Source organism: Artemia franciscana, chromosome 13 (genome assembly GCF_032884065.1).
Source record: "Artemia franciscana chromosome 13, ASM3288406v1, whole genome shotgun sequence".
Taxonomy (NCBI): domain Eukaryota; kingdom Metazoa; phylum Arthropoda; class Branchiopoda; order Anostraca; family Artemiidae; genus Artemia; species Artemia franciscana.
Window position 1 is genome coordinate 14,055,777 of NC_088875.1, and position 15,343 is coordinate 14,071,119.

Genomic DNA, 15,343 nt, shown 5'->3' on the forward strand with positions numbered 1-15,343 from the left:
TGTCTAGTGATGAATGTTTCCAAGGGTTGATATTTCCAATTAATTAATTTAATTAATGAAATAATTTTCTTTGTTAATATTTCCAAATTTCAGCCAGATTGAATTGAAATTGTAGTTTTTTTTTTTACGACGAGAAAGCTTTGAGAATTTCAAAGAAGTTAGAAACCTTCAAAAATGATACCAAATCGAAGTAACATAACACCACTGAAATAACCATTTTCGAACGAAAAATGAGAATTATCAAATGAAAAATGAGCCACAAAATACCATAAAGGCTAAGGTATACCGAGAACTGGTCTGTTTCTTGGGATGTTTTAATTATGTAAGCCTACCTTAGTTTTGACGAGATTTTTGAACACACTTAATTTCAGATGAGGCTGGGGCACAGTGGGGTCTGGAGGGACAGTTGTCCCCCGTATTACTGCATTTGCATGCCGGTGCATATTGGACTTTTCCAGTCCTACTGCAGTTCATGATTTCGTATATGTCGTTAATTGGTTTAGCAGGATTGATAATCCTAAGCCGGCCTCTGAGAAGGTGGGCATTGGGGCCCAGTCTCTGACTCCTCCTCCATGTGTAATCTTACAATTTCTTAAATTTATTTAATTTTATTAATTTTCTTTGAATTTTCTTTAACTTTCCCATGGCTCGATGTTTACATTCCCATTACAGTTTTACTGTATGACGTTAGAGTTGACATACTAATAAGCGTAAGATTCTTCAGTTTTCGACTTTCTTTGTTTTTAGTCGAATTTTCTTTTCACAAATAGTTGATAACTGACAAATAAAAGAATTCATTAGTTTTATTTTACCCTGACATAAAAAGTTCCCAATCGTGAATAATTTTGACGAATATGATAACAAAAAAAGCAGTAAAAGATGAAAAAGATTTTTTTTTTTAGAATAAGACTTGTAAACACATTTGCAGTGAAATTTATAGTAAAAAATGAAAATTATTCCAGTTAATGTATGTCTATAAATTAACAGCGTTCAATATGCTTATTGTAACTGATTTTGTAATTTTTTCGCAATATTTGCAATAGCCAATTAGAATTATAGAATTGCTTTCAAAGGCCCTTATTGAGACCTAATTCAATAATTATGACTTTTTAAGCCTGAGAGCTCAATTTGTTCTTTTATAGACAGAAATTTCTTGGAATATTTATCCGTTAGCATAAGCTAACAATAGTCTACACTTGGTTGGTTTCAAAGGTTCTTTGATCTTCAAACTACATTCAATGGAGCACAATAATTAGACTTATTCATTAATTTATTGCAATTAATAGTAACCAATTAAATTTATTGCAACAGTACCAACCAAACTAAGTAAAAAGTCATATATGACTTATGGTAAATTACATTATGGTAAAGCCTATATTGACTGTTATTATAACCAACTTGTGATGTGTATGAAAAGGGCAGAATAAGCCGCCGTACCTCGGCAACTTATTCGTAAAAGAACACAAAAACCTATCTGGTCAACGGACCCTTGTTTAAAGTCGATAAAAAATAAAGCAAAACTATGGCTCCAGATATGGAATGAATGTGGTCGGCCAAGTTCTGGGTGTGTCGCTGATCTCAAACGTAAAACTAAAACCAAATATAAACGTTATCTGAGGTCGGTACGTTACCGCGGTATGGACTTCCCTGTGAGTAGGAAGGATTGGCGAAAAGTGATCAATTCTGACAAGTTAAATGATGAAACTATGACAGGTAATTGCCTTCCACCTTCAGATTTGTATAAACATTATTCTTCGATTTTTTCAGTGATTAACTATTCAGTGCATTCTGTATATATTCGCCTTCTTACCCCCCCCCTCTTTAGTACGCTTTCGCAACGCCATATAGTGCCCATATCTTTTTTTTCCGTAATTGATGCTGTGAAAAGTTTAAAATCTGATTCAATAGATAAGGGTGGTATTTCTAAGATGCATATGCCGATTGAATGCATCCCCCTTATATCTCACTTCCAGCTTCTTTTTCAAATGTGTCTATGTACTTCATACGTACCTGAGAGTTTTCTGTGTGGCACTGTTTCGTCAATTTTAAAAAGGGGAAAGTCATCAACTGATTGTTCCAGCTATCGACCTATTACTGTATCTTGTAATATTAGTAAGGTTTTTGAGTATATCCTTCTACCTTTTTTGACTAAAAATATTATTGAGGGTGAGAACCAATTTGGTTTTCGATATGGGGTGGGTTGTCAGCATGTGCATAAGATTCTGTCTTCTCTACTGGCAGATAATTCTTCCAAGGGAAATGGTCTTTATATTTGTGCTTTGGATCTTTCGAAAGCGTTTGATAGTGTGGTCCATAGTCAGCTCCTTTTTCCTTGTATAATTCTGGGGTCAATCTCTCTGTTATAATGCTTCTTAGGTTTTGGTATTCAAACTCTTTTCTTCAATTAAGATCTGCACCAGACACTATTATAAGAATACGAAGAGGAGTTAGGCAGGGTGGTGTTCTGTCCCCTACGCTTTTTAAGATTTGTATTTCTATTATGCTGGCTAAGATTTCAGGTACATACCTTTCTGGTCTTGCGGATGTTTCTTATCTTGCCTATGCTGACGACTTGCTTCTGATTAGCCGTTTCAAAAAGGGTCTTTCCCAAATGGTCTCTATAGTTTCTGATGCTTTCTCTGATATTGGCCTTTCACTTAATATAGATAAATGTGAGTTTCTTCCCTACAACTATACTACTGCAACTCCCCTTCACTGTAATAACTTCACTATCCCTCTTGTTGATTGTATTTGTTGGCTTGGTATCTCTATTACTAACAATCTTTCGAGCTTACGTCAGCGTACTGTTTGTGATATAAGCAAAAAGATTCAGATTGGTTATGCAAAAATTGTTGCAAACAGAGGGAAGTATAATAGACGTGCGCTGGCCAAACTTTATTCTACTTTTTGTGATCATTCTGTCCTTTATGCTTCAGGTCTTTTCCCACTTCTTAATAATGGTAATTTAAAAAGAATTCGGATAAATTATTTCAAATTTTGCAAATTTTTTCTGTATCTTCCACCTTGGAAAAGAAACTAGACTCTTGTTAGAAAATTTTCAGTTCCTGATATAGCTTTAAAGTTGGAGATTCTTCACAGAAAATTCTCTAGTACAGCTTCTGCGCGCCTATCCCCTCATCACCGTCTTATTCGTTTTTTTCGTTGACTATGTGTGTGTATTTGTTTTTCTCTTTGTGTTTTTTTTTATATTTATTCTTACTCCACCATATTTACTTTATGTATCGTGTGGGTGAAAAATAAAATCAATTAATTAATATCTATAAGGGATAAACATTTTAGAAAGCAGGTCATGTTAGACAGCTATGTCAATTGAAATTACATCTTCGACATTCTGATAAAAAAAAATAATACATTCTTGACAGATTTTTGGGAATTAATACAGGGAATATCGATTTCGGAATAAAAAATTCAACTTTTTTGAGTTTTGGCTCCTATTATATTATAATTGAGTAACACTATGATTAGCAAGCAAGAAAATACAAAATCTCCCGTATTCAAATATGAAACAAACACTTTCTCAGCAAACAGATATTAATATTAAAAAAAAAATGAAACCTTTGCTGGTTGTAAAAATATGAAGTTCCTTCAGTGCATTTGATTTTGAAATTAACATTTGAGAATAAATCCGACTTTATGGATTTAAATTGCCCTAGCTTTAAAGGTAAAATTTTAGCATCAAATAAAAAAAAAATATCGAATTTTATATAATCTCTACAAAATATTTTAAAGGAAGCGAGAAGGAAACCACACGTGGCATTTCCTCAGTGCTTGAGATGTACAATATAAATATTATAATATAATATAAAATAATTTTTCTTATAGTATTTATACTGTGTTGAGTGGTGATATTTTATCTTAGGCAATGGGAGACCACAGAATGAAATGTTGAGGAAAAACTCTCCAGGACTTAGATTATTCTAATGATTTAAGCATCCTAGATGAAAGTGTGAGCAAAATGAATGAAATTTTAGAGGTTTTGCGAGTTCAAGATGCTAGAGAGGTTTGAAAATTAATGTTAAAAAGACTAAGTCACTAAGGCTAGGAATAAGTGAGGATGAAAAGGAGAAGTTGGGTAACGAAAAGATTGATCAGGTGGGCAGCTTTGCTTACCTTGGTAGTATTATTAGTAAAGACGGTGAGAGCAGTGAAGATGTTAAAAGTAGAATGGCCAAGGCTCAGGGTATTTTTTCACAGTTAAAAAAAGTTTGGAAGAATAGGAAGATAATTCTGCAAACCAAGATTAGAATATTGTATGGTACAGTGATATCAGTGGTCAAATGTGGCTCTGAAGCATGGGCGCTCCCAAAAGTGGATGAAAATTTACTAGATGTTTTCCAGAGAAATTGCTTACGGATTGTTCTGATACCCAGATGACTGACCGTATTTCAAACAGAAGACTGCACAAAAATTGTGGTTCAATCTCGCTCTCTAGAGCTATAAAAAAAAAGAAGGGTCGAGTTGGCTAGGGTACGTTCTGCGGATGAAGGATGACAGATTGCCGAAGATTGTCCTTTTCGGCCAACCGTCAAGGACTAAACGGAAGGCAGGTCGTCCTCGTCTGGGATGGGAGGATGTCATAAAGAAATATTTAAAGGAAATAGGAGCTTCCTGGGAGGCTATAAAGATGGAGGCTTTGAATGGATTGGGATGGCGGAGGAGGGTGCGTAGCGGTGTTAGCCTCAGGCAGCTTGCTGCTACGGTGAGCTGTAGTATAATTGTTGTAAATAGGTGTTTCATTCTTCTAAGAACTGAAGCTTGTGTTAGCTTTTCCAAAATAAAATGCTAGAAAGGATGGAGACATCATACATTAATATTAATATTATTCAAAATAATGTAAAATATAATTTAATGTAAACTAATTAATATGAAATACATTAATATAAAACATATTTTATTATGCCATTACCTTAGTTCTGGGGCCTCGCCACAATTGGATTCAGGGGGTACGGAGTTGTAACGCTGGTACCTTTTCTTTTTCATTTGTGTTTGATAGGGCGAGTCTGAAGAATCGAGAGAAATCGCTGGGATTTTCATTTTTGAAGGTGTAGAACCTCTTGAAGTGTCATCCTTTAAATTAGCATCAGCATCAGGTATTGTCAGAGCAGCACACTGATCTTTCCTTTTCCTGAGTCCATAATCAGACTTAACTGGTCGAATTTCTTTTGCCAGGTTGGTTTTCAAACCTAAAATACAGTCGACGCCGTGAGATAGTTTTATTACTTTTTATCTTTCTTGCTCTTTTGTCAGATTTTGCGTTCTCATTTCTTCCTACTTTTCTCATATTTTTTCAAATTTCATGTTTCCTTTATATGCATTTAATTCTGTAATATTTCAGTTTCCGTTTTTATTCATCGTATTTTAATTTATCCCAAATATGGGTCCTGGTTCTTAAATACGAGTAACTTGTTTAAGCAATTTTTCAGCTTATTAGTGCCTGATTTTCTCATATTTTGTCCTCCTTTTTTTTAGTTTTGTTGTCTGCGTTTAACCATATTTCATTTCTATGTAAATATCAAGTATTTAATATTCTTATTTTTTTAGAAAACAATTTTCAGTTTTTTCCTTTTTTATCGTATTACTTTATCGTATTTTCTCGTATCTATTTTCTCGCTTCCTTTACATTCATTTTAATTTTACTCTGTTTCTGTTTACATTTAAATTTTTCGTTTACTGTTTAGCTTTCCGAAATCATACGTTCTTGCTTCTTATTTTGCTTGTTTCAGCAACTTTTTTTTAACGCACGCTTTTATTTTATCTCTTTTTTGAATTTTTAATTTTCATCTTCATCCTGCTTTTCAGGGTTTTTTCCTTTTGTCTCTTTTCTTTTAATTTTGTCAATTTTATATATAAAGCTGCGTTTTAGTTTTTGATTGCACTTGCTTGATTTGTCGCAATTTCGCTTCTTAGTTGCGTCAATGTTAAACCTTTTCTTCGTTAATTCTTTCTTTCCCTGGGCCTCTCTTTTTCTTCAACCCCTACTTGTCTGAATATTATTCTGTCCTAGCTTTCTTCTTTTCTTCTACTTTTTTTCTCTTTTGTCACTTATGTTTTTTGTATCTTAATTAATTTTTATTAGACGTGGGAGGGGGAGAAAAGCAGATGGGATAGATGAATACATTAAAACTTAATTGGATATACTAAAATATGGAACGGAAAATCGTTCCAAAAACCAACAAGGCAGACTTTAAATCTTTTTTGCAAGGTTTGTAGCACCGTAACGAAAAATATTTTTGCTGTTTTTTTATTGGCTTTTAAAATAATTAAAATTATTTGTTGTGTATGTGCTTCATTTCTCTGGACAGCTGCAACTCTTTTAAAAATATAAACATACATAAAGAACTTCTTATGTTTATTTTTGCTGAGCGGGCGATCCTCTTAGAAACACAGATCAGAGCTTTTTGATTCATTGTTCTGCCTACAAGGCAGAACTGCCGTATTTAAAAAAGGGAAAAAAAGGGAGCAATTAAAAAGGGAGCCGTATTTAAAAGGGAGCAATTTCCAGCACAGTTTTTCAGTTATGCGCAAAACTTATTGCATTTACATATTCATATTAAAAATAAACTTATTCTTTAGTGAGGGTCTGTTTTACTCAAGTATTCGTCATACTAGTTCACAGATATCACAAGAAATAATAAAAGTAACATAAGCTACTTTCAACACCATAATATAATACTCAGATAGGCCAAAACTCAAATCAAGATACGAAACTAAACATATCAAAAGCACGAGACTCAGCACAGACAACTAAGTGAAAGAAATTTAATCTAGTTAACTTAGAACATGACACTTATCAGCGATTCACCAGCACGCACACACGACTCTCTACGTAAGACTCCATGTAGGCAAATCAGCACGAATGATATGACAGAGAAAACATACCACCATATATTTTTACGGGAATATCTTATACCCTTGTCACTTTACAGTCACATTAATGGGCAATATCAAAATTACGTTCTCACCACCTCACAAGCAACAAGCATACATACACACAAACACAAGACTCCATGTAGACAAATCAACACAAATGACACAACAGAGAAAACACATTACCATACATTTTCCTGGGAAATACCCTAGCTCATACCATTACACCATCATACCATTACATTACCATTACCCTAGCTACATTACATTCACATTTATGGACAAGATCAAAATTACGTACGGCTACAGCGCAAATGATATACCCCGTTGACAATTGATCAATTTGAGTAATTTAAAACCTCCAAGGGTAACCTTTAAGATTGACCAATAAGGGTCAATGAGGGACATATTTTGATATATCATATCAAAAACCATATATTCTATTATATATATTTGCCATAGATTTTATTTCCTATCACATCCTTCTGCTAAAAAGCCAAGTTTTATGAATGACATTTATTTTAACATTACACTCGTATTTCAGAGACGTGATCACTAATGATAAGATATTGTTTTGAAAAGCTTGTGTCAACGGCATATTGTTCCTAGTTATTCCATACTAATACTATGTCTTCGTACTTTTTGTCAGACTCCTATTACGGATAGAAAAGCCACTGTTACAACGTTCTGTCTTTTCTAGTTTCAACGAATTATGCCTTAATTCTTAATTTTAACTCGTCAATCCCAAATTTTATGCTCACAAGGCCCAATTCGAGAAATCATAAACGGCATATATGATCACCGTTGCAATCCTGTGTAATTTTCATTTTATCAACAATGTAACTCGGCTATGAGACATCTGCGGAAATCTAAGTGCAGGACGTCACAACCTTGTTCATATCCATTAAGGTCAATTCACAATAAGATTTTATCAACACCCGGACTTGACTAGTAGCAATTTGACTAAATCGGATTTTTCGTAAAATTTCTGATGCCAATCAGATAATTTCATGCAAATTTTTAGTTCTAGCCAATTTTTTGCCACACGAATTATTTTTTATATACCCTTCGTCAAACCATTTTCATGATAAGTTGAAGTATTTTCGTCATTTGATTATAAACAAGATTTGATGCATATTTCAATAAAACAATAGCTAAAATGAGGGTAATACCTCAACTCAAATACAGCTATCGATTTTGCAGATTGTGGCATATTTATGCAAAACTTTCCCACTTTAATGCAATCATCTGTAAATTGACATCCTTTAATTTTCTTGAAGATCTCTCAAAGTTTAGCTTTTTTTATTTTTATGAAATCGGTTTTAAAACAGCAATAAATTTATTTACGAAAGAACATAAATGTGACTCAATACAGTCAAAAAGAGAGATTTATTCATGTTAATAAATATTTTATATTTTGCATATTTTACAAGAAAAGACTAAGTTACTTCTTTAGTTCTAATTAATCGAATACATTTTTAAAAGCAGATATAAAACGATAAACTAGTAAACTGTTGGGCACAAAACGTTAAGTGAATGATAGATAAAATGTTTGTGAAGTTAGCAGCACTGCATATGCTGGTGACTGCCTTCGGTCAAACCTTGCTCATCTTTGCTTTCTTGCAGCCTTAACATGTCTTTTTTATTTGTCAGAAGCCAGCATTTGATCTCCTTTCATAACTTGCAAAAATGGAAGTATTCCACAAGATCTTGACTTTTTATTAAGGCCGTATCAAGGATTTTTGTTTAGGGGGGGTTGCCAAAAACAATTCAAAAAACACATAAAAATGCGTTTTATGTATTTTATTAGGTTTTTACAAGTAGGAAAACCATTTCGGAAGGAAAAGTTCAAACCCCCTAACCTTTCTTCTGGATACGACCTTACTTGTCACATCAACATACATGTTTTGAAAACGAGATATCTACATAAGTCAGATAAGTTCATGCCCGAGACAGCCCTTAGTCAAATTTTTATGAATGACATAATGTTTCTCTTAACTTCAAACTTGTATTTTAGAAACGAAAAATTAAAATAGGAAGAAATTAGTTGGAAGAGCTTATACCAAGACTAATTTGTTTTCAATAAATGTCAACAATAATAGTAAATCCAGTATATGTGGCAAACATGGTATAAATACTAGGTCTTTAATCTTTTGTCAGGGTCCTGCTACAAATAGAAAAAACTTCTGTTGAAACCATTGCCCCACCTACTAGTACTATAAAAATCAAAGTGACTATAAAAATCAAAGTGACTTCGTGAGTAAGTAATACTTTGCTTCAAATAGGTGGCATTTTCGTTAAGTCGTCGTTCATAAGTCGTTATCTGGTTATTTTATACTTCCTGTACGTTGGGAAATTTACTCACGCTTTTTTATTGACAGAAATTGTGTGATTTTTTCTGCTCTAATAATACAAATTTACTGCACTCCTTATTTTTATTCAGAGTATTAGATAAAACAGGGAGGGACGTATCTTGAAGCCTGAAACAGGAAATTTCTTGCTAAAGCGCCTTTTTAATGATTCAAAGTGGCTCATTTAGGATTCGTTATCCATATCCAGCCCATGTTACACTTCCCTGTCCGAATATACTTTTACCCACTTAACCTTCAATCTTTAATAGCAAATATTTAACTTTCAACAGAACCACAAGTTTAATTTAGAACGGAAGCTTCAATTAGGGGGGGGGTGGCAGTTACCCTCAGATTTCGAAAATATTCTTTTTTGTGTGTTTTTATTGACCTTTTTTTGGTATTCTCATTCAAAAATTTTAAACAACAAATTCCCTCATGCATTTTGAAAAACGTGCCCCCCCACACACACATTTTTTAAATTGACGCCACTGATTCAGTGCGTTATAATACGTTAATTATTCTTAAATTCAAACACTTGATTGCTGAAATTAGAAAAACAAACAACATAAATTATTTTTGAGTTTGGTAGCAAAAAAAAAATAAAAGCATTTTTTTTCTGCTTTCAAGAACATTCTAAAAAGATCATCTGTTTTATGTACAAGCTAAACTATAGTCACGATTGTGAATCAACCTTGTTTCTGATGGAATCAACGAAAAAAAAAAGGCAACATAACCGCTGATATAGCCATAAATTTGTAAATTAAAATATTTCTCAACGTCAAGTGATTTTTAATTGACGAAGCATCAGGATTTTAGAACTTCTGTGGCTTCATATATATATATATATATATATATATATATATATATATATATATATATATATATATATATATATATATATATATATATATATATATATAACAACAAAGAGAGATAAAACTCAATGAAAAGACAAAAAACAAGACTGCAGCCAGTAGAGAGAAAAGATGAAAGACTAAAACAACGCAACTGATCCACGTAGGGAAAAGAAGGCATTAAGAGTTGCTTCAAATGTAAATTTTATTTTTATTATATATATATATATATATAGCATACGTTTATTACCAGTACTATGAGGTCTCATATCAGACATTATAGGGCAATTTAAAATCACAGATGAAGATCTAATCTATACTGAAGATCTGTCGTAATTTGCCGCCGAGATTAAAACTGTAGTCAATGGAAACGGACAGATACACGCTATATTCAAAGAATCTTCAAAGAATGTCTCCAGGAACTTTTTTTTTTCAATCTCGTTGTGCAGCGAAGCAAAAATACTGCTTTCATAGTTTTTATTGTAATCAGTAGTATGGACTACGGTTACAATGATTTTTAGGATCTAAAAACGGATAAGAAGTGTTCCTCAAAAATTTGCTAATTTTCAAACCAATTTTCGGAAAACTACTTTTTTCTAGCCAGCAAAATAGTATGACGAAGATACTAAACCAAATTGTCCACTCCAAAATAAGCTACATAGAGATCATGTAAGTTCAGACGTTGAAACTTGGAATTTTTCCTTTGAAATCATGAAAACTAAATTCCAAACTCTTTCTAGATTTCCTGGACATAACTCTATAAAAAAAGGAAATCTTAAATTCTAAAATTACAATCTTATGGCTTTCTGTGGAATCTTTGATTTTTAAAGTTTCTTGGGATAGTGTATACATGCAAATCTTGGATAAAAAAATAGACTGAAACAAGATCAACAGCAGCTCGAACCACAGTTAGGATAGGAGTGGGGGTCTAGAATTTTACCATCAGTACATGTACCACAAGTCGCTTTCAGATTTAAACCAAAATTGGTAGGAAGTAAATACTAGTTTTTACCTGTGCCTTTCGAATGTCAATAAACAATCAAACCTCTTTAGGGAGAGAGTCAGTCTGTGAACTAAGGCGAGCTACCGTAACGGGTTATTGGACCCCAACTAAACTTGGTGGGGTACAAGAATAAGCATCTTAGTTGTATTTAATGGTGTCTTTGCAAAATGCGATCACTGCAAAACGAAAGAGGTGTCTCTTTGTGTCATCAGAACATCAACCAAAAAAAGGTTCTTCGATATCAACTAAACTTGGTGAGAAACAAAATCTAATGTCTTCGTTATGCCGTTTGGGTGTCCAGACCCAATCCTATATATAGAGGGACAGAACAGGGTTTCCTAGGCTCGTGTCATAAGAATACCTAGTAAAAGTGACAATGAGATCGCAGCCGAATTCAGTGGAAAATAAAATAAGGCGTTCATTTAACCCTTTCTTAGCCCATTCTGACCTCTGTCAGGGATGGGAACTTCTAGATTCGCGTCATTAAGAAATCAACCTGAAGGTCATCAGACTTCATCAAATTATATTGGAACTAAAAGTAAATGGTGTCGTGGTGAACCTTTACTAAAAGTAAAGGTACAATTTTATTCGTGCCCGATTTAACTATCTAAGGGGAGGGGCCTCTAAATCCTTGTCCATATTCACCAGCCACCCACCACAACACCCTCCAGATTAAGTTGTGTAATTCCAAGTAAACTGGTTAAGAAGCAAGATCAGGCTTCCTAGTTATCATGGTTTAAGCGGCAGCTACAACCTAGTGAAGAACGAACCACGCCAAAAATTAATAAGTAGCCAAAAATTAAAATACGTTTAATAAAAAGAACTGGCTAGTTTGAAAAAACTGAAATTTGTTGAAGATTCAGGAAAGGTAAAATGATATTTCACACACAAATTAGCAACATGATATTTCACACACAAATTTATGGGATTTTTGAAAAAAAGCCTGGAACCCCCTAAGAAATGGCGTCGGATCGAAACAAAAGCACACCATTGAAACTGCCTTGGAGGAAAACCCTACAACTCACAGTTCCTCTTGGCTGGTTATATTTTTTTGTTTCCAAGATTTCGTAGCCTCTATCAAATTTTTCTTTCTGGATTTGATCTGGATTCCAATTTTGTTTGAAAAACCCAAATAAATCTCACCAATCTCCGCAATCATCAATTTATCTGAACATTTTTTAAAATAATAAGTATGGTGTCTACTCACTTGCCTGTTTCTGTATTTGATTCATAGAAGTACTGAACCAGCCAAGTTGTTCATAATAAATATAATATGGGATAAAACATATGGTAAGATAAATCACCCTCGAGTTTTTTGTTGTTTTTTTTTTCACCTTTTCCTTTAATCTTTCCTTACGACCGGATCAATACTAACTCTAATTTTGCTTGAAAAAGCCAAATAAATCTCACTAATCTTGGTAATCATCGATTTTTCAACATCTTTAGTTTTTTACTGATAAATACGATTTCCACTTCATTTTACTTCCCACAAGTCGCCCTTTTCTGTACTTAAAAGAAAAGCTCAAAATTTATTGTTATTTAAGAGTTGAAATGTTAAACGTAGAATTATCAAGAACAGACAAATCAGTTGTATTATTCTTACAGAAGTCCAGTTACTTCCTCAGGATCTTCCTTTCCCTCCCCTATTCTGCTAAATCAAACATACCGTCTAGTAAATTATTTTTGTGTGTGTTTTTCATATCCTGACAGACGTTACATATTTGCAATCAGCGCTAAATATGGAATCTGTTTGTATCAATACCTTGCCCGGCAATTCAATTTGGCTTAAAGTCGCTTCTTATTCTGAGTTGTGAACTAATCTTGTTTATCCAAAAAAAAATATTTGGTATAAATATTATTATATTATTATTATTATTATATTATATCATTATATTATAACATTATATTATTATAATAATATTAATAATATTATATTAGTATTATTAATTTTATTATATTATTATTAAATATATTATTTGGTATATAATATAAATTATTTGGTATAAAGCGTATAATATTTAAGGTCCCTAAGATGTAATATGATTCGATTTTCGGTTTTCGAGTCAGTTATCAGTCAAATGAGACTACGCACTGGAATTTTACTCTTAGTGTTGAAAGTATGTTTCCAACATTGTGGACGCTAGAGGCATTAATTTAAAAAGGTCTTTTCTGCAAAAGAAGTTTCTTAAAGAAAAGTAAACAGCTACATTAAACCAAAGACAATCATAAATAAAGTCAAATAATAATTCTAGCTTAACGCGGACACATATCGGTATTAATAAATAAATTAGGCCTGAAACGAAAAGAAATTACAATAAATACTACTACTACTACTGCTACTAACCACTCACCGCACTACAAAGCCGCCTGAGGTAAACATAGATATGCACGCTCATCTTCCATCCTAGTCTACTCAAAGGCTCCCTCTTTACACCTTCCCAAGGAAGTTCTCATTTACCTTAGATCTTTCTTTACAACATCCTTCCTCCCCAACCACGGACGACCTGCTTTCCGTTTAGCCCTAGAGGTTGGCCGAAAAGGACAATCTTCGGCAATCTGTCATCCTTCATCCGCAGAAGCTACCCTAGCCATCTCAACATTTTTTCCATTATAACCTTAGAAAGCGGGAATGAACCGCACTTCGTACAGCCTATTGTTTGAAGTATGGCCAGTCAGCCGGGTACCTAGACCAATCCGTAGGCAATTTCTCTGGAAAACATCTAGCAAGCAATCTACAATATAAATACAATAAAACATCTAGCAAACAATTTTACACTAAATAATCAATCATAACTTAAATCGAACGAAAATTACCCCAAACAGGAACAGAACTAATATCTTCTAAGACTTCTAAAGACTAGGTCATTTGTGCTTAATTGAAAATAGTTTTATTTAGACCCGTATGTTTTTATCTGACGTAACATACACAGACAAAAAATGGAAATCCCCATATTAACCAGGATTACTGAAAACGAATGCAGAATTAGTTAATATATATTGATATTCAATCCTGAAAGTCTCATAAATTTGGGATTTATTAACGTTAAAAAAAAAGTAGCTATTACAAGGTTTACGGGCATTCCGCCTACTCCTCTTTGTGCTAGTTTCTGTTCATTTTAAGTTACACTTGGTTATTTATTGTAATTTCTGTTCGTTTCGGGTTTCATTTATTTATTGACACTGATTTATGTTTGTTTTAAGTTTGAATTATTAATTGAATTATGCTCGCCTTTGATTTAAAGTAGCTCTTTACTTTTTTTTAAAACTTCTTTTGTGGAAAAAGTTTTTTTAAAATTAATTTTCGTTAGTTTTTAATAGACATGGTTTTTCGATTGTTTAATAAAAGATATATTTTTAAAGGTGTTTTTTTCGGTTGATCTCCTTAAAAATCTGGATTTTGGCTTGCTATTTATATTTTGGACAAAATATTGCACCGAATTTTAATAGCCGTTACCATAGAACTTTGGATGAGTGGGTATGGAGAATATTATTTAAACAAAACAAAAAATGAAAAATCAGCATAATCGTTGGACCTCTATAGCGCTGAAGTAATTCCCCCCCACTGTTAAAATCTTGAGTAAAGACGAATATTGATAGACAATTTTGTAATGTTATTGTGTTATATTTTGGTTTAACTGCTTGTTCGTTTAAATACAAAAGTCCCTTACTGACAACCTGGATACAGCTAGTGTTTTGTGATTTAGTTAAATATCCAACTCTATACTCTCTGAAAATATCAACTTATTACCCTTAGTCGTTCCAGTTATACTGCATATACCCGTATTTTACAACATGGATGGAGTGTCATCTGATTTAGATGAGCATCTCCCTCAAAATTCCCTGGAAGTTTCAACATAATACCCTGTCCCGTTCGTGGTCACAGATACGCCGTTTCGACAACCTGAATGCACATACTGTCTTTTAAATCCATCATTTCCTAAGCATTCCGTTAAAAGTTTCACATTGGAATCATTAGCTATTCCAAAGGCATTGCACAAATGTCGTTTTGGCAGCTTGGATACGCAGTTTCTTTTGGTTTAGTTTTATATCTTCCTCAATATTCCCTAAATTTCAAATTAATACCTTTAAATTTTCGTAAAATATTGCATATATGTCCTTTCGACAACCTGGACGCACACAGTCTCCTTTGATTTAATTCAACATGTTCTGAAAGTTCCCATTTTATATCCTTAGCAGTTTCTGCGATATTTCAAATGTGGCGTTTTCAGTATATGACTGCATATTGT

At 33.1% G+C, this 15,343-nt stretch overlaps 1 protein-coding gene across 1 annotated transcript in view; it reads right to left on the reverse strand.

Moving 5' to 3' along the window:
* The window catches only part of LOC136034558 (cyclic nucleotide-gated channel beta-1-like), a 74,758-nt gene extending 60,943 nt beyond the window's left edge, over positions 1–13,815 (reverse strand). The window contains exons 1-2 of the mRNA XM_065715798.1: positions 13,555–13,815; positions 4,928–5,204 (exon numbers count right to left, since the gene is read on the reverse strand). Coding sequence (XP_065571870.1) covers positions 4,928–5,055 — 128 coding nt within the window. The 5' untranslated portion in view covers positions 5,056–5,204; positions 13,555–13,815. The remainder of the gene's footprint in view (positions 1–4,927; positions 5,205–13,554) is intronic.
* Positions 13,816–15,343: the final 1,528 nt, after the last annotated feature.